Genomic DNA, 22,421 nt, shown 5'->3' with positions numbered 1-22,421 from the left:
GCCCGGTTCCAACTGTTGAGGTCTGAAGTTTGACCCCATAGAAGTAAAATTAGTTCATTTTCAATGTTTTTGATCTGAAAAAAAAGGGATTGACCCTTCTATCTATTTAATTGGTAGATTTCGTACCGACTCCTGGATCCAGTTCTGATAAGGATTTCACTACGCAGTTTACAAAAAACTATCCAAAATCAGACAGCTGATCACCACATGTATATCTGTGCTTCGATTTCCGATTTCCAAATCAAACTCAAGTGTTTCGTTCTCGACAGGTGATACTGGTTTGTAAGGTATATGTAGTATTGTTATGAAATGGGGGTTTTTACTGTAATTCAATAGTCAAAATGTACATCACTTGAATATAGTATTTTACAGATAATTATAAGATATACACTTTGACATATTGAACTACGGTAAAAACCCCATTTCATAACAGTATGATAGGTATTACTGGTGAGTTTATAAGGGACACCAAATTGAAACAATCCACGAAAATCTAAACGCAATCAAATAAATGATGGGGTTAATTTCTATTCTAAGATCAAAAACATCAGAAATGAACTGGTTTATCTTTATGTGAGTCAAACTTAAGCCGAGTTCTTTGTAACTGGGTTCCTGGGCCCAGTTCCACAGTTGTGAGTTAGAGTTAACTCTGAATTACCGGTAAAAGTTAGTTCATTTTCAAAGGGTTAAGTGAGTCAAGTCAAATCATTGTGGAACTGGACCCTGGCCACAAGATCTAATTCTTCAATTCCAATGTTTAAACTCAGCACTGTGGAATTGGGTCCAGGAGTCAGTCCCACAGTTGCGAGTTAGAATTTAACACAGTTAACTGATTGAGAATAAACTGATTTTAACCCATGACTGTTGAACTGAATCCAGAACAACAGCCAAAACCCAATGACATCAACATAAATCAGAGACGTATTTTTATCTCCAGCGTCTATGAATGACGAGCACCTTTAAGAAGAGGTGACACGTTTGACGGCTATTTTCGACGACAGTAACGTCCTAGTTAGCGGAGTCGTTTTTCTCACATGTTTCTATGGAAACGTCTCATACAGCACGCGCGTACCGACGACGACGACTCGAGCGAGCAAGCGAGAACGTCGCATCGCGTTTCGTTGACACCGTTTAGAATTTCAGTTATAACGAGATTTGAAAGATTTATATCGGATATTTTTAAACTTGAGAGCAATTACGACGAATAGGAAACTCCTGCGCGTGAAATACGAAACGCTATTAAGTGAAATGGGATAATTTAGTTCTTTTAGCTATGATGTCTGAGCCAATACAGTACTGACCTAGTATCGTAAAGGATCAGGTAGCATAATAATCTAATTACTGAGAAAAATGTTAATTACACTGATATTTATGGAACTCGCGTTCTATAAGGCTTTCATTATGAGGCGTGATCGACATTAAGCCACATTTTCCGTCTCAAAATCCGGATTTATTCGATATCATTGAAGCAAAAATCAGTCGCTAAATGTAAACGATGTAATAACCTGTTCAGACTGGATGGATGATTGTTTATATGAAGTGGAATATAAAATTCCAATTACGTATTTCAATTTAAACAAAAATGCTGTAAATTCAACTGATCAACCAACATTACTTTGATTTCCAATTTCAAAATAAAACCCACTGTTTCGCTCCCGGCAGGTGTGGTGCGTTTGGAACGGACACCAAATCAAATCAACCATAAAAACGAATGAGGGACAATCCCTATTTCAAGATCAACAGCATAAGTTTTTAATTGTCACTTTATCAGTTAGCTATAACTTGATGAACTTTTGAACAACTGATTTGAATCTTTATCAGACATGAACCTTGGAGTAATTCAATGATTATTCTGAGCATGAACCACGCCTGGTTCAGCCAGTCTGGGTCTGAACAAGCGAAGGCACCAGTTTCCTACGTCCCCAGTCCGGAAACACATCTTCAAAACTATCAGTCATTACAATCAGCACCTGAGATCCAACCCACTCGTTATCGCTAATGAACCCGACTTAAAAGGACGAAACACTTTTCGAACTCCCTGTTACTCGCTCGACATGAAAGGTTTTTTCAGTAGCTCAAGAATCTGTAGCTGGAGGGGATAGGGGAGATTGAGTCACCGTGAGACAGAGAGACAGACAGACACTAATCCATATTACATTCATTAGACAGACACGCACGAACCTTCTGTCGTCAGGATTATTTTCGACAGAAGTCCACGACGAATTGATTATTATGTTAGATGCGATGATAGGCGCGATGAGACCTTTATTCTAGCCGGACAATGTCTACATGTCTCGCGAGATGAGCAGTTGTAGTAATACAGAGTAGAATAGTATCGATTTGACATCTGTATTCGTCTATTCTCAATAAACTGTTCAATCACAGAATTATATCAGTATCGCTCTATCCTCTAGCACTCGCTGACTGTGGATCAAAGCTTCCGTATCTTCTCGATACCAAATTATCAGTCAAAACGCGGACGTTGAAGACATCCAGATTTTTGACAAGTTCTAACATTGCTGCCGCGAATTTACTTCAATTTATCAAAAGCATTGTATAGAAAGAAAAAACATCGTTCAGTAAAAATTATTGCCACTGCAGTCGTTGCGGTTCCAACGCCATAGTAATTATCTATTCCAGAGGTGGGAGCTCGACCTAGATGCAGTCCTAATAGGTTTAGGTCTACCCTGCAAACGAGTTGATGATTCAGTTAGGGATGGAGACAGCCATTCAGGATCCATTTCCACAGTAATGGGTTTAGATTTGACTCTTGATTAACTCATTAAAAAAATGAACTAATTACTGACTCAGAGTTAACTCTAACGCACAAATGAACTGGATCAAGTTCCAATGTCGTGAGTTAGAGTTAACTCTGAGTTAAAATTGATACACTTTCGATGAGTTAACCCATGGTTAACTCTAAGTCAAATCTTAACTGACGTGGATCCTGTTGAATTTCATATATTTTTGACGCCATTAATACCAAAAACCGTTACAACAACTGTGGAACTGGGTCCTGTGGAACTGATCCACATGATAAATAAACATCAATTTCCACCACTATGATTTTACAGTTCCATCCTCGTTAGGAACGTACAGAACATTACGATACTGCGTATGAATTCCCCCGGCTTATCGCAGCGCTAGCAGAGCAAATAACGAGATATTCGTGACCAGCTAAAGGTAACTGATCTGCCTCTCGAGGATAGCGAATAATGTCAACTGTCAGATGGTGAAAAACAGTCTCCGGAATCCCGGCTGAATTCATAAACAACACCGAACGACGGTCTTTACGAGAGAACTAAGAGATCGTTTGAAGAATGGAATAGTTTCATCGACGCAACTGCAGTAAACACCTTATAGCCATTTTATCAGTTTGCGAAGAGAACAACGGGTGTGATAACATCTGAACAGCTTCAAAATCTCGTCTAATTATCGCTCCGAGAAGAGCCAACTGCTCGAATCGAATCCGCTTAATTACCATTGACAAATGAGGCCTGTTTAGTTGGTGGAGATCGATGGCAAACCGGGCTGGATCCGGGGTGTTTATGAGACAGTATTTCTCCCAGTGACAGGGACGAGGCAATATGACCGATATCTACGATGCATTTTTCGTAACCTGAATTTAATTGATGACGAAACAAGCATCATATTATCATTCATATTGTTTGTGTCTAGAAGGTGAGTACCTTGGAGAAAACATCTTCTACCTTGGATAATCTTAGTCATGGTGCATTACGAGGGGTTTAGGATTTGCTGAGTTGAATTTCATTAGAAAATGGCACGTAGTCCGTACTGAGACACGAGCCGCGATCACATGAGCATTTTTGGAACAACTGTTCACACGGGTGCCAAATGGGCCTGAGCCTGCTTGGCCCGGGCCAAATTTGGCTAGAGTCAGATTCGCGGGCCAAATCATTTCCGTGTGATCACGGCTACAGTGTGCAGACCAGACTAAATAGCCTGATATCTCTACTTCCAATAGTTCTCATCAGAATGAGTAATTTGACATAGAAAATAGCAGTCTAATCGAAAATGAACATTGGGCTCCATTTTTGGGAATACTTGAGCTCTACTTGGAGCTCTCAAAAAGAGTAGAAACTACTCATAGTCGCATATGAGTATGGATTCAACACTCCAAACACTAGTGACTTCTACCGATCTGTAACAATACGTGGACGACTTCATAATTAAACACAAACAATACAATGAGATTAGCTAATATTTAATATCTCTCTCGAGGAGCGAGGCCCGAGAACAATCGACTTATGAAATATGAAATCCAATATGTATACAAAACAATGGTTGAAGTATTAATCCACCGGTTTCCAATGAACTGAATATTGATTTATAGATCGAATGGATGTTATTGTATAATACTTGAATCGACAACGATTAATTTGAATAACCAGAATTCGAGTCAATGTTCAATGACGTCTACAGCGCGCGGTACTCGAGACCGGTAAAACTGTGAGTAATAGCCGGGTAATTATTCGAGACGATGACGCCACGTCTCGCTAGTAATCTACCTTCTGTAATATCTCACAGAAACGAAGACTTCAATTATATACTAGAAATAAAGCAATATAATATATATATATATATATATATATATATATATATATATATATATATATAGAATATACGTCCTAAATATAGCCTCATCGACAGAGGGTCAAACTGAAACAAGTCTTAACGGCGCAATCGTTAAGTCAAAAAATTGTCTGTCTACTTGAAGTCAGATTACACCAGTCTTGAATCTTAGAATCAACTCAACATGGCCTAGGAGATAAAGGCACGTAAAGCCCGAGTGATGCGTACCCCAAAATAATGGGTCGAATTAACTAGACATAACCTGACACAGATTTACAGGGTATATCATACTAACAGTATCTCCTGGGCTCAGTATCACCTCCTACGATGGTGTGACGCTTGTAAGAAGCTCAATACAATCGTAAGTGATAACGAGATACTCTTGTGTCCAGTAACGAGGTCAATTCCGGCCTTGACAGAAGTTAATTAGGTTTCCTCGTCGCTAATTATCGAAGCGTTCAATATTTGTCGATCGCATCGTGAAACTATAACAGATCACAAAAACATCAAGTCGTCCTCCTATAGCGCGGTCATACAGGAGTAGATCAAGACGAAAAGATTATCACACATCAAGGATAAATCAGAAATGTCGCATCACGAGGGAGAGAGAAGAGAGGAGAGAGATGGAGAGGAGAGAGAGAAGAGAAGGGGGAGAGAGAGAGAGATAACTAGATCAGTGTTTGATTTCATTACGACTATCACAAACATGTCTACATAACACAAATCACATCTCGCCCCTCGCTCACTGACTGACTGACTATCTGTGAAATCCATAGAACCGGTCGTAAATCGATTGCCGAACGAGACAAAATCTTCGACCGTAATTCGATAATTTTCCAGAGAATGATCGTCATTGCGATCGGTTGTGATCAGTGCAGGGGTAAGTGTAATAGAAGGTGAGCGAAGTATTGTCTAGAATCAATCTCCGAGGTACTTTACTTCCATCCGCAGAATGGATGAACCTTCATCAATCTCGAAGGTTTTTATATTCACGGATAACCGTAGATCTTGATTACGTTTCAGTAATGAACTTCTTCTCACGTCAAAACTTAGTAGAAAATTGCTAGAAAATGATGAAGACCTTTTAGAATCGTTTAACATATTTTCTATCTCTTGAGTGGTTGGACCTTTAACATTCCGAAAGGTTTTTTATATTCATAGATGACAGCAGCTCTTAGTTCAGCACGTCAAAACACGATTCAACTACAAACTTTTCACATTACGAACATCCAGTAACTTGATGAAGAAATGATGAAGACTATAAGGAATTGTTTCGCGGCAGTCTCTGCGATAATAAAACAATCGTGCCGATTGTTATTTTCATTGCAGTCTGTAATTTTATCTGCCCGCGATCTCTGGGGGTAGTTTCAGGGTTATGTAACTAGAATCCCGTGGCAAACATATGTTTACTAAACCTCGGCACGGGAAGCCTCTCCTAACGATAATTACGTTCGATTAGAGAAGCGAATATCTCCCTCGCGAGAGACCGAATCTGAACGTTTCTTCGCGACTTTATACATTAAATACCAGCAAGTTATTACAGCATTTACGGTCGTTAAAAACTTCCTAACGAGACGTATATACCAAAGTCAGTAGCTTTTTAAAAAACTTTTTGTATTTTTTTCTGCGTTAAAACAGCGACCGACATGAAAACGATTTAAAAAACAGTCTCCTCTATAAGGGCTTTAAAACTGAGACCTTTTTGTACTGAATCAATGAGAGAAATTAGAATTGGAGACCACCCTTACATCGGGCTAAAAAATACGCAAAACACGCAATTGGTTTTTTTAAATATCTAATTCTGACAGAAATATCATTTCCAAATCATTCATTTTCAGGGAAGTTATATTTGTTTTTTTTTTCCACCAGAACATAAAGATTCAAAAATTGACAAATGAATCAATCATTCAAACAAATGAAGCAGAAAATCCACATTCATCAGTTTAATGGAACAGAAACAATCAATGCACGGATCTATAAAACTCGCAAATCAAACTAAGATCAAACGAACGTTTTCAGATCTTTCGCAATAGATGTTTTCTAACTATCTCCAGCTATTTGAGACAATACGTGACAAAATTCATTTCTATTTCGTTGAATAGTAACCGCATTTCCCTAATCCCTACCCTAGGAGAATCTAAAGATCAATCACTTATCGAATCTGATCCATTGTTTAATCTGTTTCATCACTTGTTGTTTGAAAAGTATTGTACTACATTCAGACATCTGCGTTGAATAAAACACATGTCTGGGCTATGAATCCACCACTGCAGAGCTGCTCCGATCTGGTGGTTGGAAAAAACCGCTAAAACAGCAAACCGGTGAACATGGGGTTAAATTCATCAGATGTTGTTCATTAATTAGTGAAATCAGGTGCGAACAAATTTCTGACCTTGCTTACAACCGTTACATTCGATTTGTTACAAGATGTAGGAGCAGAAATCAACAGGTGCGTTTAAATATCAGTAAACGTGGTCCGGCATACGATAGGCCGCATAATTCTATAGCCACTGGATTATCGCTTCATCTTTCAGTCGCGTCGATATCTTCATTGAAGATCTACAACTCTATAAACCTATTGAAGACGCTCAGGTAGAGTTATATAGACGAATTATAGCTCTTCATAGAAAAACTCGCAATACAAAAAGAATAGACACATAAATCATTAAAACATTCGGAATATTTCGCAATCTTTATGAATGGTCTTCAAAATTCAAAACACGAGGGGCACCGATCGCGATATCGCGTACTAAAGGTTTTTCAAGTGTTTCTTTCGGAATATTAAACAGGGCAAAAACCATGTGTCCTACAGCCAAAGGGGGATAACTGTACGGATTAGTTTTATTTCACGGACGGTAATTTTACGCTAGGCTACCCCGTATTAATGATATCAACTGAATACAAAAGACTAGTCAAAGTTTTATGGCCCTCGTACGCAAACGGGTGACATTTCAACCTTTCACCACCACCCTTAGCATGACCGGGCTGAAAAGTCTTTTCGTAGTTGCACGTTTTTTTTTTCTTCTAATGTATACGAGGTTAAGAGTTCGAAAATTACGCGCCGATATTTTGGCAGACGTAAACGCATTCATTTTTGATACGAAATTCGTCAGCAGTAATGAAATACCGATCCCAGTGGTCGATCAACAATCCTGCGGTTGGGTAAATATACACCGAACAGTAAAACTGCTTATCATGCAGCATAGATAAAAGTAAAGGAGCAAATAAAATAGCAGCAGTTATCGAGGTTTTCATTGAATTAACAAACAGGGAATTGAAGAGGGAAAGAGACTGTTATATACAGGAGGATTGTATTGATGAATGCGTTTTTTTTCTTGTTCCGCGTTCGAGCGCGTTTGAGTGTGTTAAATACACGTAGAGAAGTTGCCCCCGCGTATACCCCTCCCTCGCATCAAACATTAGATAACGCCAACCATCTGCATGGATAGAACGAATCCACATTTACCGCCCGGAAAAATTCTACATTCCATCTTTATCTGTAGGTTTGATTGATGAGCGAGTGGTCTCCGAAGCTAAATTATTAATACTCCATTTCATTGTTAGTATCTTCACCCTGAGAAGGCTTTCAGAATTTTACAATTCATTTAACCGCGCGCCCGCACCGCCAGCAGATGCAAATGCGAGTTGTTTCTGCGTTTGGAGAATGTGTATCCATCAATGAGAGTATAGAAACCCCCGGTTGATTTATTGAATGATTTTGATCGTTTCAGTGAAAAGAATGATTGATGATCAGTCACCGAAACATTACACCGTTTCTTATGCAATAATAAAAAGTCGCAAACAGGTTCGGACGAGAAAGGCATGAAATAATACAGTCCGAATAGACACTTCTACATTACATATACATTTTTGATATGGAAACAAACTTCAAACCCACACGCTGTTTTTTCTCAGTATGCGAAACCATTATATCTATTTCAATCGGACGGATTTCAATGGATATTTTGCCCGTCTTGCGAAAGAATTCAATGGCGCATACAGAGCTCGAGGAATGCTCGACAATGTTCAAATCAGTCACCAACAGCTTATAAGTGCGTGTATACAAAAAACCATTTAGCTACAATATGAATGTTTGACAGTCTTGTATTTTTGAAAGTCCATTAAAATGACAGCGTTAAACAACGGGTAAATTTGTACAGTCATAGTTAAACATATCAAAATTAGATCATAGCTTCAACACAGAAGCCATCTGTCTTTGACAAGCACATATGTACATGGTATCAAAAATACATTATGTATTTATTATCTTCATGTATTGTTGATGATGGTATCGGAATTCTGTAATGGTCAAGATTTTTAGAAAGTCTATATTCGGAAACTGATAAAAACAATCAAGAAATACTATGATTTGATCGAGAATGAAGATAATTTAGGCTAAAAAAGATGACACGTTGTTCCTCCCTACTGCTTAGCTTAAAAGTTGATCCGGTCGCCTGCCTATCTACCCTGTACATTACTTTTATTTTCAAATCATGATATCATGATAAATTTTACCATAACAGACGCAGCATTTATAGAAATGAACTGATTACAACAAAACGATCCGGCCGATAAGGAAAAAAAAGGTATCATTGTTTTAGCCTTGTGGATAAAGATAGACCTATGTCTGGTACCAAAAAATGATAGAATCCTTTTCTGGAGTTGTTATTGTGATTGTGAAGTGGTTGGCAGTCTAGGCCTACTTGTGTGCGATGTATCTATTGATAGGAATGAAGATTAAGAAGGTAGCTTTGACAGTTTACGGAGGTTGTACGCAGGTCACCGGCAGATGAGGACAATATCTTCAATTCACTACAGACCTTTCTGTACAAAACACCCATTCAGTGCCAAAACGTTCAAGACATCACACTCTTGGCCTCAAAAGAATGCAATTTCTATTGAACATAGTTACAGTGAGGGGATTTCAATCATGGATTAACGTCAAAGACCTTCATGATCAAATTGTCTTCATAAATAGACAAGATTAAGCCTTCCTAGATCCAGTGGGATTTGTTTCTAATCCGATAGTTATGCAGTTCTTCCTTACAGTAAAATTACAAAATCTCATTTCGTCAAAAATCAAATCACCGCGCAAATGTAATGAACAGCTAGATGAAATTAGATTTGAAAATGTTGGCGTATTCCAGACCATCCTGCACAATCTAAATATAACCACACATGAAAGACTATTCTATATTAAAAATGCATGTTTGTTTGTTGATGGAATGAATGTTAGCTGAAGATTTGATCTTGTTTTCTTGTCATTTATCACTGAAATTGTCCCAAACATCAATGAATCTGAGTAGTTCACATGAGTGTATTGGGGATAATATTGAGTGCTGCATTCTTAAATGTTATCTCCTCAATTCATAAAAGCTTTATCTTCTCACAGGAGGTCCATCCAGTGAACTGAATTTAAGCCTGTTGATATCTGACATTCATTGATACAATGACATTATCATCATATTCCCAGATTCTAGGTACCAGGGTAAACTGATAAATGAAATAGGACAGCTCTTGTACGGTAACTGAAGAATCAAACAGGAGCTTAGTGAACTAAATTAAAGCCTCAATATACAAGAATATCGATATGAATATCCTATATTCAGTGAAAAACCTTAAATAATTAATGTAATCACAGTATATTCCCAGATGGCAGGTAGGGCCTAACCTAATCAGTAAATAGAAAAAAGGGCTGCTTACGTAGATAAACAATAAAACATGTATCTAAATTACGTAAGACAACTCAATTCGTTTTCAAAAACCTAATAAAAACTGAATTAGTATCGAGTAGAAAGGTATCGGGAAGAGAGTCGGAGATGAGACAATTAGGCGCGTGTCTGTGAACACGGTCGAGTGAATACTTACCGTCAACGGTTTTCAAAAGAAGAATAACAGCTTGTATAAAGATGACAGTTACTAATAACCGATCGTCCATGGTCAATTAACACCAGTTGAGATTATCCTATATCGCAATATCCATTTAGTTTCCAGGAAATAAACACGGAGCCGTACATACTGTTAGCCTTCCTGGATTCACACTACCGTGTGTCAGTGTGGGTAGTCTATCCCACCATACACTACTACAGCTCCTCTAGTAGCATAAATGTGAACTACGCAGAACTCTTATCCAATAGTGTACAAAGTGCTCCTTGTATTTAGACAGATAAGAAGGGAGAAAAATAAAACGACTTCTTTTTTTTCACAAATAAATATATTTCATAGACACATAAACGGAGTATATCGACCTTTGAAAAAATTAGTTCTTTACGAATAGATTTAATTTTCGCGTAAAATCATTTAAGTGGCAATGTTTAATAAAGACTGTACGATTTTCTATCATAAGTACGGACAGCACTTATTGGACGGGGAACCTGTTCTTCGATAATGTAGTAAAACGATATGATCGATATAAGTAGACAAGAAAATGAAGTTATCGATATAAATTAATAAAATTCTATTTACAACTAATAACATCATTATTATCCACACATGAATTAAATCATTTTAAAAACTCAGTTCTTATTCTGTTTTTATCACAGATATTTTCGATTAAGACAAAGAGAGAATTGTCTCGGCACTGAACGCATGAATTGTAGATGATTTCGAGTTGATTTCTCTCAGTTAGGAACGGCGATATGCTTCACAACGTGAGCTGCTTCCACTACAGTTTTAGCTGGACGCTGAACTCGGGGATCGACCACTGGTACGTTCAACCTGAAAAATACCGCACAAAAAAATACCTCAGCGAACTAAATCATAACTGTATACGATCAGACATATCCTGATTTCTGTGAAAGGATTAATTAGTGTTAATATTAACACTAATTAACGCTGATGCATAATTGCCTCAGATAATTACATATAATCTACTGGTTTGAGTGTCTGAAGCTGAACTATATAAAATCTGTTGATCTGATAATTATAAAACAGGTTGAATACATTTCCCCCCCCCCCCCGTATAATAGCTACAACGAGACTAATAACTTATTATCAATCATTTTTATCGAAGTTTCTTTTTTTCACCGGAGGTCATCCCATCAGCATATTCTTTGGACTCTAGTCCGCAGGATTAAAATCATGAAAATATTCCATTAATTTCTAAGGAATCGTTGCTTCGAAAAGTGACAAAACATTTCCTGTTAAAAGGAAAAGATTTTCACTCAAAATAAGGGGGTGTACACAATGTATGCATCCTAAATTGTGCTGATTTTCAATTGAGAGGATTTCTGACTGCTCTTCCCATGGATGCGTCAGGGTGGCCACTTTTGACTTGCTTTTTCCCGGACTATTCCCTGACATGCACGATGTGTTCCGCTGATCTATTCTGCTCAGCTAAGAATCCAATCAATTAACACAGTCCAAAATGTAAAACATAGGTGGAAACTGTTTGATTTTACGCCAGACCTAGCAATCTAAACTAATTTTCCAGAATTTTTCGCAGATTTTAAGCTTTTTTTTTACAAAAATTCCCTGAATCTTTTAAAAAGAAATTTCCCTGATTTCCAGGTAAGTGGCCGCCCAAAATGAAAGGTATTTTTTTCACTTTGATGATAAGATAATAAGAATACTTACTGGACATTAGTTTTATGATTGATCACGAACAAAGGATTGGTTTGATTCAATATTTCGTCGTTCACTGATATTCCGTCGAGGTATTGTTTCAGTAATGTTCTCAACTGTTGATTTTCACTCAGTAAACTAGTCTTCTCACGAGACAGGGCAACTTTATCCAGTAAGACTTTGTTGTAACGTTTCCAGAAATTCTCCAACGATTCGTATTCATGCATCACCTAAATAAACATTCATAATACATTATATACTATCTACCTCAGACAGTTTCAGTTCAGGATTCAGTTTGTGGTTAGATTTTTTTGAGTTCAGCTTTTTCAACCCCGAGACAAATCTGAAGCTAATTTTGACTATGGAACTCGGTGTTCTGAACTATGGAACTGGGTCCTGACCTAACAACCTGGAGTTAAAATTAATTCATTTTCAATATTTTAACTCGGAGCAAAATCTTAACTCATAAATGTGGAACTGGATCCGGGGGTTCGTTTGCAGTTTTTTAAGATTTGACTCTTCAGTATGAAACTTATTTTAACTCTACAGTCAAAATGACAGAGAACTGCGCAACCAACGGGTTGTATTTGATATTTTACCTCTGCAAGTGGTTCGGATGGCGCTTCTTTTACGGCAGCGCTGACGTCGTCTTGCTCCTCTTGAGTCAGAGACGTAGCGTAAAACGGCAGAACTTTCTCTTCTTCAGTTTCTAATCGACGACACATTTCTGCTAATTTCAATATCCGTTCACCCTGTAAAAAACACATTGAACAATTAAGTGGTTATAGATAAAAACGTACATTTCAACAGTAGTTCATTATCATCAATTTTTTTCATGAGCTCATTTTCAAATATTTAACTTTGAGAATCAGGAGCTGGTTTCAACTTTGAGAATGAGGAGCTGGTTTCGAAGTTCTTGGTATAGATTTTACTAGGGTTGGAGTATTTGAAATGAACTATCAAGTTATCTCTATCTGGTTTTGTGGCACTGGTTCACTAAATTCTTAAATTCTACACTCAAAAATCAGCTCATTTTCTACAGTGAATTGTGAATAATTAACCTTTTCCGAAACCCGTTTCAATTCTTTGATCGCCGAGTTACTTTCGAGAGTCAGTTTTGTCAGTCGTTCACGTTCTCCGTCTCGTAATTTATTCATTTGTCCTTTTAATTCCTGGAAATGAGCGACCATCACTTCTCTCTCCTGTAAAACAAACAATCATTACAAACTGAGAAAGTAGAGATTTGCAATGTTTCATAGATATTGACTTAAGTTGAAAACACAGAAAAACTTATCAAGAACACCATATTTTATGGTTTTCAACTAAAAACCATTTTCAAAGAATGATCCTTCATTTGCTGAAAATTCAGAGTTTTTGATATTTTCTTAAGATCTATTTGGTTTTTTCATTGCAGTTTCATATCGATATCTCACCTCTTTCAAATTCTTATTGCGTTCTTCGCATTCTTTAGTATTTTGTCCCATTTTAGATTTTAGCTGCCCGATCTGATCCTGAAATAAGACACAGTACAAAACACAGGTTCAATAATTTTTCATTTCCTACAATCAACCGTCATATGATAGATCGCTACTTACAGAAATTCTCTGTAATTTTCTCATTTGGGTTTCGATTTCTTCCGCACTTTTCTCGTCCCTCGCTTTCAGAGCTTCGAACGCGTTTTTACGTTCCTCGGTCGTTTCATTATAGTTTTTCAGCGCCGCCTGAAACGCTTGCCACAGATCCTCAACAGCTGTCTCTAACTGAACCCTTAACGCGTGTTTCTCCTCAAGATTCTATAGAAAATATCAAGCAAATGAATACAACATTTTCGATTAACAATAACAATGATTTCCACTTTCTCTTCAATTGAAGGAGGCAAAGATTTTAAGTGAAGCCTGTTCTGCTGTAGTTAGTACATATTTCACTGTGTAGAATTAACTAATGACTACCGAATAAGTAACCTAATCAAATCTAGTCCTTTAATGTTTTTTTTAAATCTAAGCTCAAATCCCATTTCTTCATCAAAGCTTTTAATTAAACCTGTTTTAGTTTTCTCTTTTCATACATGATTTAAAGCCAATGAGCATATTCTATATGGAGTTTACTAGGCTGAATAAATTATCATCAATCGAAAATCAAGTGATTTTAAATTCAACTCAAAACCATGCAACTGGGTCCTGGGTCAATGGGAATATCTATCACCACAGAATCAAACTTTCAAGTCAATCAAGTTCAAACGTTTGCACCGACCTTATTTTTGATTTCATCTCGAAGACTTTGAAAGTCGGATTTCGCCTCATTTTCTCGTTCGGTGAAATTTTGCTCCATCGCGAACATGATGTCTTGTAAATCGGTGATCTCTTTATTGTGTTGATCGACGATCAGCAACCGCTCGGAATCGAATTCTTTTTTCAATGTCTGTAATTCACCGGTGAATTCACCGCGTAAAGTTCCCAGACGTTGTGTCTGTAAATCTGTAAAATCAGCATTTACGAAAATTGTTTTTATTCAATTCAACAAACAAACAAAAATGTCCAACCATTTCTCCTGTCCAAAATGCCTCTAATAAAACAGGTATCAATCTGCTGCTAGGACCAGCATATCTCAATCTAGAGAGAACAAGACATCCAATACTTTATCACCATTCTACCATTTTTTATTGTCCTTCACTTAATGTATTCAGAACTTCAAACAAGATATTTCTAATTGAAAATGAACTACAAACACCAGACATTTTATCTGCACATTTTCAAAAACACTGATAGATGTCTGATGTCTGAGAGGGTGCAGGGTTCCAGGCTACAGATTTACACCAATATATCCATAGAGAAAACGATGTTATGGCCCCAAATAATCTGGATCGAGTTCGAAGTCGGAATTAAGTAAAAATATTCCAAACTCAGTCAAACGTAATAAGGCCTAACTGTGGAGTCCAGACAGAGGATAAGCTGTTGAATAAGCAATACTTACCAACCAGGTTATCAACATTCTGTAGATGACTGCGTAAAGCCATACTATACTGCTCTTCAGCTTCCATTAGATCTTTAGCTAATGATTTAATAACGCTTTCTTTACGATCGACAACTCTTTCAAACGTTTGACTCATTATTTCAATGTCTTTTTTAAGCTCTTTCGATTTCGCTTCTCTCATTATATTCCTCCATTGATGATTCAATTTGTTCAGGTTGAATTTCGTGGCTCTTTCTTCTTTCACGAGTTTATCCTATCAAAAAACAGCGAACAATTAAATGTGAGCACAAGTCCGGCTTGTAATCATAAAACCACAAGTTCTTAATCAAAACTTTACAAATGATTTCTTTTACCTTCAGAAACTGGGTCAACATATCCTCCTTCTTTTTCTTCATTTCTTCCTCAGCAATTCTCTGCTGTTCCAGATACAGGATTCGCTCTTCTTCCGTCATTTTAGACAGTTTCGCACTCTTCTTCTTCTTTTTCGGCATTTTCGGCTTTGCGGTTTTCTATGTCAGGAAGAAAGTGTTATAATTTCATAAAAAATACTATAAGACTAGAGAGACTATAAAGGTAGGGAGAGGGTACACAGCTAACAACAACAACTACAAATTCAACAAAAACGTTGTTGACGTTTTGTCGGACGTTGTCTTTGTCGACAGACACTGACTACCAGGTCGTTGACATTTTTTTGTTGTTGATTGACCAAAACTAACAAGAAAATACCAAAACAAGCAAAAGAAGGTATGTTTCTTTCTTTTTCTGTTGCTGTGGGCATTTATTTTACAGATTTAAGCAATAATCGACTCATTTACAAGCGCAACGTCACGATATTTACCTTTAGATTTACAGATCGGAGACAAAATACAAATTTTCTACTCTAAGCAAAGGCAGCCATCTTGTTATTGTTGCTAAGTAACTAAGGTTGTAAGTAAAGCCCGGTAATGGATTTATGGGTTCGAGCACACACTGGCATGCGAGATTATGCGCCGTGTTTTATTGTTTAGACGTAAGAATCTCGAGTGGAGCGTATCCGTTTTACTTCTGGGTTTTGGATCTTTTGATGCTTTGAAACTGAAGAATTTGATAAACCTACCCCTTTTAGTTTTAGTGATTGAAGTTTCATCGGTAATGTCACAACATAAGTGATGATGGATCGTGCGAGAAGAAGAATTGGAATTGTTGGTTATGGTCATTTAGGTTGGTTCGTTGAATCTTAGCTTCTCCGTAATTTTTTACATATCATATATGTCTAAATCTCGTTTATTTTTCTGCTGGCATTTGAGGCAAGCCAAATTTGGGTTTCTCATCATCACAACAGACATAGATTCTACTGGTGTGTTTTTCAGGGAAATTCTTGGTGAATCAGATTTTACTACGTGAAGATGATCTAGAGCTGGTGTTTGTATGGAACAGAACGTCGTCAGTATTACGTAATGAAGTGGATGAAAAATATATACTGGAAGATTTATCACTATTTGCTGATAGGTAATGAATAGATTATCATTCATCAGGGTTCATGTAAATGATGTAGATTGGAAAATTGATGGGAAAATAAACCTTTTTTTCTATTTTAGAAAGCCTGATCTTATCGTAGAAGTTGCTCATCCGTTGATTACAGCTCAGTTCGGTGTCGATTTCCTAAAAGTAGCAGATTATTTGGTTTGTAGTAATCTCTTCATCCTTAGAATCAATTTTTTTAATATGAAATATTATCCATCGTTTATTTCTAATAATTCAGGTTGGTTCCCCTACTACATTTGCTGATATAAAAGTTGAAGAATCGATGAGAGAGGCAGCTACGACTCATGGCTTATACATTCCCAGCGGTGCATTTTGGGGTGCGGAGGATATAAAGAAAATGGCAGATCGAGGAACACTGCAGGTTGGTTCCATTTCAAGCAGTTCTTATGATGAAAACCTCTCTGCGTTAAAACGGTTAAAGTTGTTTTTCTAAATTTTTTCAGAAACTCAAAGTGACAATGTCTAAACATCCCTCGTGTTTTAGATTGAATGGAGAATTATTTGAGAAAAATAAATCAGTCACTACAGAGCGTACCGTTCTTTACGAGGGTAATCCAAACATCTATCACAGTAGTTATAAGCGACTGTAATCCTTCTATTAATCTGATCGTATTTCCTCGTTCTGATTTCAGGTTCTGTTCGTGGTTTATGTCCTCTTGCGCCGAATAACGTGAACACTATGGCAGCAGCAGCGATGGTAGCTCATAATTTAGGCTTCGATAAAGTTGAAGGGTCACTTGTCTCAGATCCAATGTATGAAGAAAATTACGATTATCAAAATTGTCCCTATTTGATTGAATTGATTACAATGATATTTCCGATGTTTCTTATTCAAGGCTTACAGATTGGCATGTGGTAGAGGTTGATGTTTGGGGTCCTGGTGATATAGAGTCCGGTTCCGCATTTCATGTTAAAACAACTCGTAATAATCCGGCTAAAGCCGGTGTAGTTACTGGTAGTGCTACTAGTGTATCATTCATCAGTAGTTTACTCGGTAATCTACTCTTATCTATATTCGCTAAACGTGTACATCAATTAGCGCTGTTTTGTGAACTCCATTATTTGTCTTTTCTAGGAGCTCATGGTAAAGGACCTGGGGTGCATTTTTGCTGAGATATGAACTTATGACTTAATTTTGATGTAAACACTGCTGATCCGTATTTAATGTTTTATTGTGTTCTAATATTTCGAAAATATAAATAATTTTATGAATCATTAATGAATTTTTCAAAATGCTTTTCGTTGTTCTGTCGGTGCTGCGGTTCTCTTCAGTTCTGACTACGAATACGAATACGAATACGAATACGAATACGAATACGAATATTTATTACACTCCAACCATTTCCATGGTATATGGAGGAAAAGAAACAGTATTTACAATTATTTACAAAAACAGTAGATAAAAACACTTTGAAACATAACAAACGTTATTTACAACATACTATTTACACACACTACCGGAGGGATCTATATACATCCAGACCTAATTTGATAAATTTAGCAAGTTTAAAAGTTGGATTTTTTAAAACATCAAGATTCCGAAAGGTATTTGAATTTAGGTAGCTTTCACGGAATACGGTAAGTAATTTACAGTCAAAAATGAAATGTAGTTCGTCGCCTAAAACGTTACAGGTGGGGCATAATCTATCGGTTCTCGGTAGATGGAGATTTGACAATTTATTTACAGGTAGGAGATAAGAACCAATCCTGAACTGGAATAAGCTGGTCACTAAGTCGTCATCAAGCCGATTTATATAGTTTTCAAATTTGATATCCTTCTTATATTGTCTAAAATTAATGTATAACGGGTTATTATTTAGCCTAAATTCTGTCTCTTGCACATGCTGATCACGGAGTAAACGGTGTAATTGTTTTGGAGAAGTCCTAGAGTTTACCATAGATTGTTGTGTCCATATATACGAAAGGCCACAGTCATCAAAAGTCTTCTTAATAAATAACAGCCAGGGGCTCTTAAACCTATCATTCAGATATAAATTATAAGATATCTTATAGAGAATTGAACTAAGTTTACTTTGTTTGCACTCTATCGTTTTGACCCAAAAATTAATCATTCTACGCTTTACGCTTATATACATAGGATAACGTCCTAACTCCGCTAATACTTGAAGGTTATGGGAATATTTTGTAACTTTCATGATAATTTTACAAAATAAACAGTGGAGGTTTTCTAATAAGTCAAGGTTTTCATATCCCCAGATTTCGCAACCGTACAACGCGATAGGAGCGACGCACATGTCAAATAGTTTAAACATTACATCTACTGGAAGTTTCAAACGTCTGCCCTTTTGAATAATAGAATACATAGCTTTCATAGCTTTATCATAGAGAAATTTTTTTGCTTTAGCGAAACTACCGTTCCAATTGAATTTCACTCCGAGATACACATAATCCTCAACTAACTCTAACTCCTGATTACCGAACATGAATTTTGAAATACGCTTAATCCTACTTTTACTTCGAGCGAAGACTAATATTTTAGTTTTATCAACATTCACCGTGAGGCCGTTGTCGGCGCAATATTCAAATAATGTATCCAAATGTGACTGGAGAGATTCCTCATCTTCAGCAAGAATGACTGTGTCATCCGCATAAAGGATAATGAATAAGTTAAGTAAAGTCCCTAGTTCTGGGTCACAATTCACATTAAGCTTTTCAATATACGACAAAGTTGGTTTACCGCGCGTAGCAAAAAAGTCTTCAATATCGTTTAAGAATAAGGAAAATAGGATAGGTGATAAATTTTCACCTTGTCTTAAACCTCTATCAGCAGCAAAATACTGTGATGTGTTTCCGTTAAATTGAACACATGATTTCACCGAATTATAGATATTTTTAACTACGTTCAAAAAATTCCCCGTAATGCTACTCTCTATCAATTTTCTCCATAATGTAACCCGGCAAACCGAGTCGAAAGCCTTCTTAAAATCTACAAAGGCGCAAAAAAGTCTTCTTCCTTGACATAAGTACAATTCGACGATTGTTTTCAACGCGTAAATATGGTCAGTAGTAGAATATTTTGGTCTAAATCCGGCCTGTGCTTCACTAATTATATTGTTTGAATCGAGAAAAGTTGACAGCCTTTGGTTAAGGATACTTGTGAATAATTTACCAAGACAGCTAACTAGTGTTATACCTCTATAATTATCAGGATTAGTGGGATCGCCTTTCTTTTTAAAAACAGGTTTAATTATCCCTATAGACCACGTCTCCGGAACATGTCCAGTCTTAAGAACTAAATTAAACAGGTTTCGTAATATATTAACTAAGCACGGATACCGACTAAATTTTAATAACTCATTAATGATTCCATCTATACCAGGTGCCTTATTGTTCTTAAGCAATGAGATAGCTTTCATTACTTCATCGGCTGTTATGTCGCAGTTTAAAATATGGTTGTCATATACATGAGGATCATCATTCTGTTGTTCAATATTATCGTTCCCTTCGTTTACACCATTTAAGTCATTTAATTGCATAAAGTGTTCAAGAAAAATATCAATATCAATATTAGCGTCCTTAGTTTTTGCATAAGTTGCAGAATTAAGCATAGCCCAATACTTTTTCGGGTTATTGACTTCACAATCTCGTAGTTCTTTAATAAAAGTTTCCTTCTGTTTTCTCTTACTTTCCCGGATGATTTTTTTATATTTCTTTGACGAGTTCTTGAAAGCATCAAAGTTAGAAGGGGTGGGGCAGCCTCTATATCTGTTTTTATTATAATTATAATCTTTACGCGCATCCCTACAGCTACGATTGAACCACTTGTTATGAACCGGGCTTCTACGTCTTCTATTTTTCCTATTGAGCACCAAGTTACATTCTTCGGCACTTAACACCAGGGAAGATACAAATCTATCAGTGAGTTCGTTTACTTTGTTTAGAGACTGACTACCTGGGTCCTGCAATCCATCCATAAGTGAATCATTGAGGCCAATGTCATATAATCTTGATTCTACTGTCGCGAAAAACTGATCTGATCTACTATTGTCCCATCTAATTGATGGCTTTCCATTTACCTGCTCATTGTTAGCATTATCAGCAATAATAGTGTCCCTAGAATTTCTGCTTAAACAAAGCCTAAGAGAGTTATGTCCATCAGACAATAGCGGTTCAAAAGGCATTATCTGAAAGTCGCAAACATATTCAAACAGGTCAATATCGCATACAAAGTAATCAATAACACTAGTTCCCTTAAAAGTATAATCACCAGACTGGTCCCCGCCACATCTGCCATTGAGTATAATTAATGAATGATTCTTACAGAAATCAATTAACTGATAGCCTGTGTTATTCGTTCTTTTGTCCTGATTATTTCTTACAGTCGGAATGTCTAAGCTAAATAAAAGCTGTGAATCAACAGTGGGGTGTAAATTATCGTCTATTATCTGATTATCAGGCTCTATAAAATCTGGTATACACGAAGTGTGAGCATTAAAGTCACCCGTAATTAGTACATTAAAATCATTTTCAATCTTTAGCTGTAATAATTCTAACTCTATTTCATTAATTGCTCTATTCGAATAATATTTACTTGTTTCAGGGGGAATATAAACTACACCTAAGAGTACATTTTTGTCGAAGTTAAACAAACTTTTATCTAAGCAGTACCAGGATACAAAAGGGCAATCAGTTGATAATGGTTCAATCTTACTATCTAAACAACTCTTATAAATTATACCGATTCCACCTGAACTCCTTTTCGAAATTATTTTCCTGTTTTTAAAATGTGACACATACGAACCGGGTAAATCATTGGTTAGATTTCCATCGACATCGTCGAGGTGGGTTTCAGTTAAACATACAAAATCATAGCTACTAATAAAATCATCAAATTCAGGGACACCGAGTTTACTATTAATACCGCAAATATTGAGACTTACAAATTTAATATCTTTAATCGACTGTTCATCACCTACGCCTACTTCATTGTCTTCATTAAAATTAAGGTTATCAGTATCCAAATTAGTTTTTTTTATATTTACAACAGGGACAACATTTTTATTTACTCCATCATATACATCAAAACTGCTCATTTCATTATTTACATCAAACTCTCTTCTTTCGTTATTTACATCAAAACTGCACCTTTCATTATATACATCAAACTCTATTCTTCCATTATTTACAACAGACTCGCTTATTTCATTATTTAACTCGTCATTTTTGCTATTTACATCAGGATTGTTGCCAAAAAGAGCAAAACTATTCACAAAGTCTAGCGCATAGCATCGACCCTTCGCAAAAATCACCGTCCGATCGATATACTCAACACGTATAAAACCCTCCGCTGCATCCTAGCTGCTATCCATGGCAGCACGTTCCCGGCGATCTCGGATAACAAGTTTGTCCCTGGCGAAAAACGCGTGTTTTCCGCTGGCTTTCGCAGCCCTCAGTTCCGGTAACAGTTCGCGTCTACGTGCGGCCCACTCTTCTGGAACTTGCTCGCTCAAGCCTAACGAAGTACCGGCTAGATTCCTCGCGACAGAGCGCACTAATTCTCTGTCCTTAAAATGTTCGAACTTCGCCACTATCGCACGCGGTTTTTTTTGATCGCTCTTTCTTTTTCCTAAACGGTGGACACGCGCAAACTCGATAGCCTCGACAGATTCTTTTGCTAGCTTTAGATCGTGAATACAGAATTCTCGCACCATATTTTCTGTATCTTCACCATCGGATTCTCCAACGCCGTAAAAAATCAAATTATCCCGCATACTGCGCCATTGCTGGTCGAGCAAGAGTTCGTGGTCTGA

The 22,421-nt window shown here is 36.9% G+C and overlaps 3 protein-coding genes across 3 annotated transcripts in view; 1 reads left to right on the top strand and 2 right to left on the bottom strand.

The window, feature by feature from the left end:
- Positions 1-10,648, bottom strand: part of LOC141899979 (uncharacterized) — a 35,515-nt gene extending 24,867 nt beyond the window's left edge. The window contains exon 1 of the mRNA XM_074786644.1: positions 10,462-10,648. Coding sequence (XP_074642745.1) covers positions 10,462-10,531 — 70 coding nt within the window. The 5' untranslated portion in view covers positions 10,532-10,648. The remainder of the gene's footprint in view (positions 1-10,461) is intronic.
- Positions 10,649-10,829: 181 nt separating this feature from the next.
- LOC141899267 (dynein regulatory complex subunit 2-like) lies at positions 10,830-16,034 on the bottom strand. Its single transcript, XM_074785463.1, has 10 exons — positions 15,965-16,034; positions 15,480-15,635; positions 15,127-15,379; positions 14,407-14,630; positions 13,752-13,949; positions 13,590-13,667; positions 13,218-13,358; positions 12,756-12,908; positions 12,169-12,386; positions 10,830-11,310 (listed from the first exon to the last, which is right to left on the bottom strand). Exons 2-10 carry the CDS (start codon positions 15,615-15,617, stop codon positions 11,214-11,216), a joined length of 1,500 nt encoding a protein of 499 aa, XP_074641564.1. The 5' UTR covers positions 15,618-15,635; positions 15,965-16,034; the 3' UTR covers positions 10,830-11,213.
- Positions 16,035-16,145: 111 nt separating this feature from the next.
- Positions 16,146-17,863, top strand: LOC141900053 (aspartate dehydrogenase domain-containing protein-like). Its single transcript, XM_074786763.1, has 8 exons — positions 16,146-16,326; positions 16,476-16,614; positions 16,704-16,788; positions 16,868-17,011; positions 17,094-17,199; positions 17,283-17,403; positions 17,487-17,644; positions 17,726-17,863. The coding sequence occupies exons 1-8, from the start codon at positions 16,275-16,277 to the stop codon at positions 17,761-17,763; spliced, it is 843 nt and encodes a 280-aa protein (XP_074642864.1). The 5' UTR covers positions 16,146-16,274; the 3' UTR covers positions 17,764-17,863.
- Positions 17,864-22,421: the final 4,558 nt, after the last annotated feature.

This window comes from Tubulanus polymorphus, chromosome 2 (assembly GCF_964204645.1).
Source record: "Tubulanus polymorphus chromosome 2, tnTubPoly1.2, whole genome shotgun sequence".
In the NCBI taxonomy this organism is placed as follows: Eukaryota; Metazoa; Nemertea; class Palaeonemertea; order Tubulaniformes; family Tubulanidae; genus Tubulanus; species Tubulanus polymorphus.
Note: the sequence above shows the minus strand (reverse complement) of the source record. Positions and strands in the feature narration are given on the sequence as shown.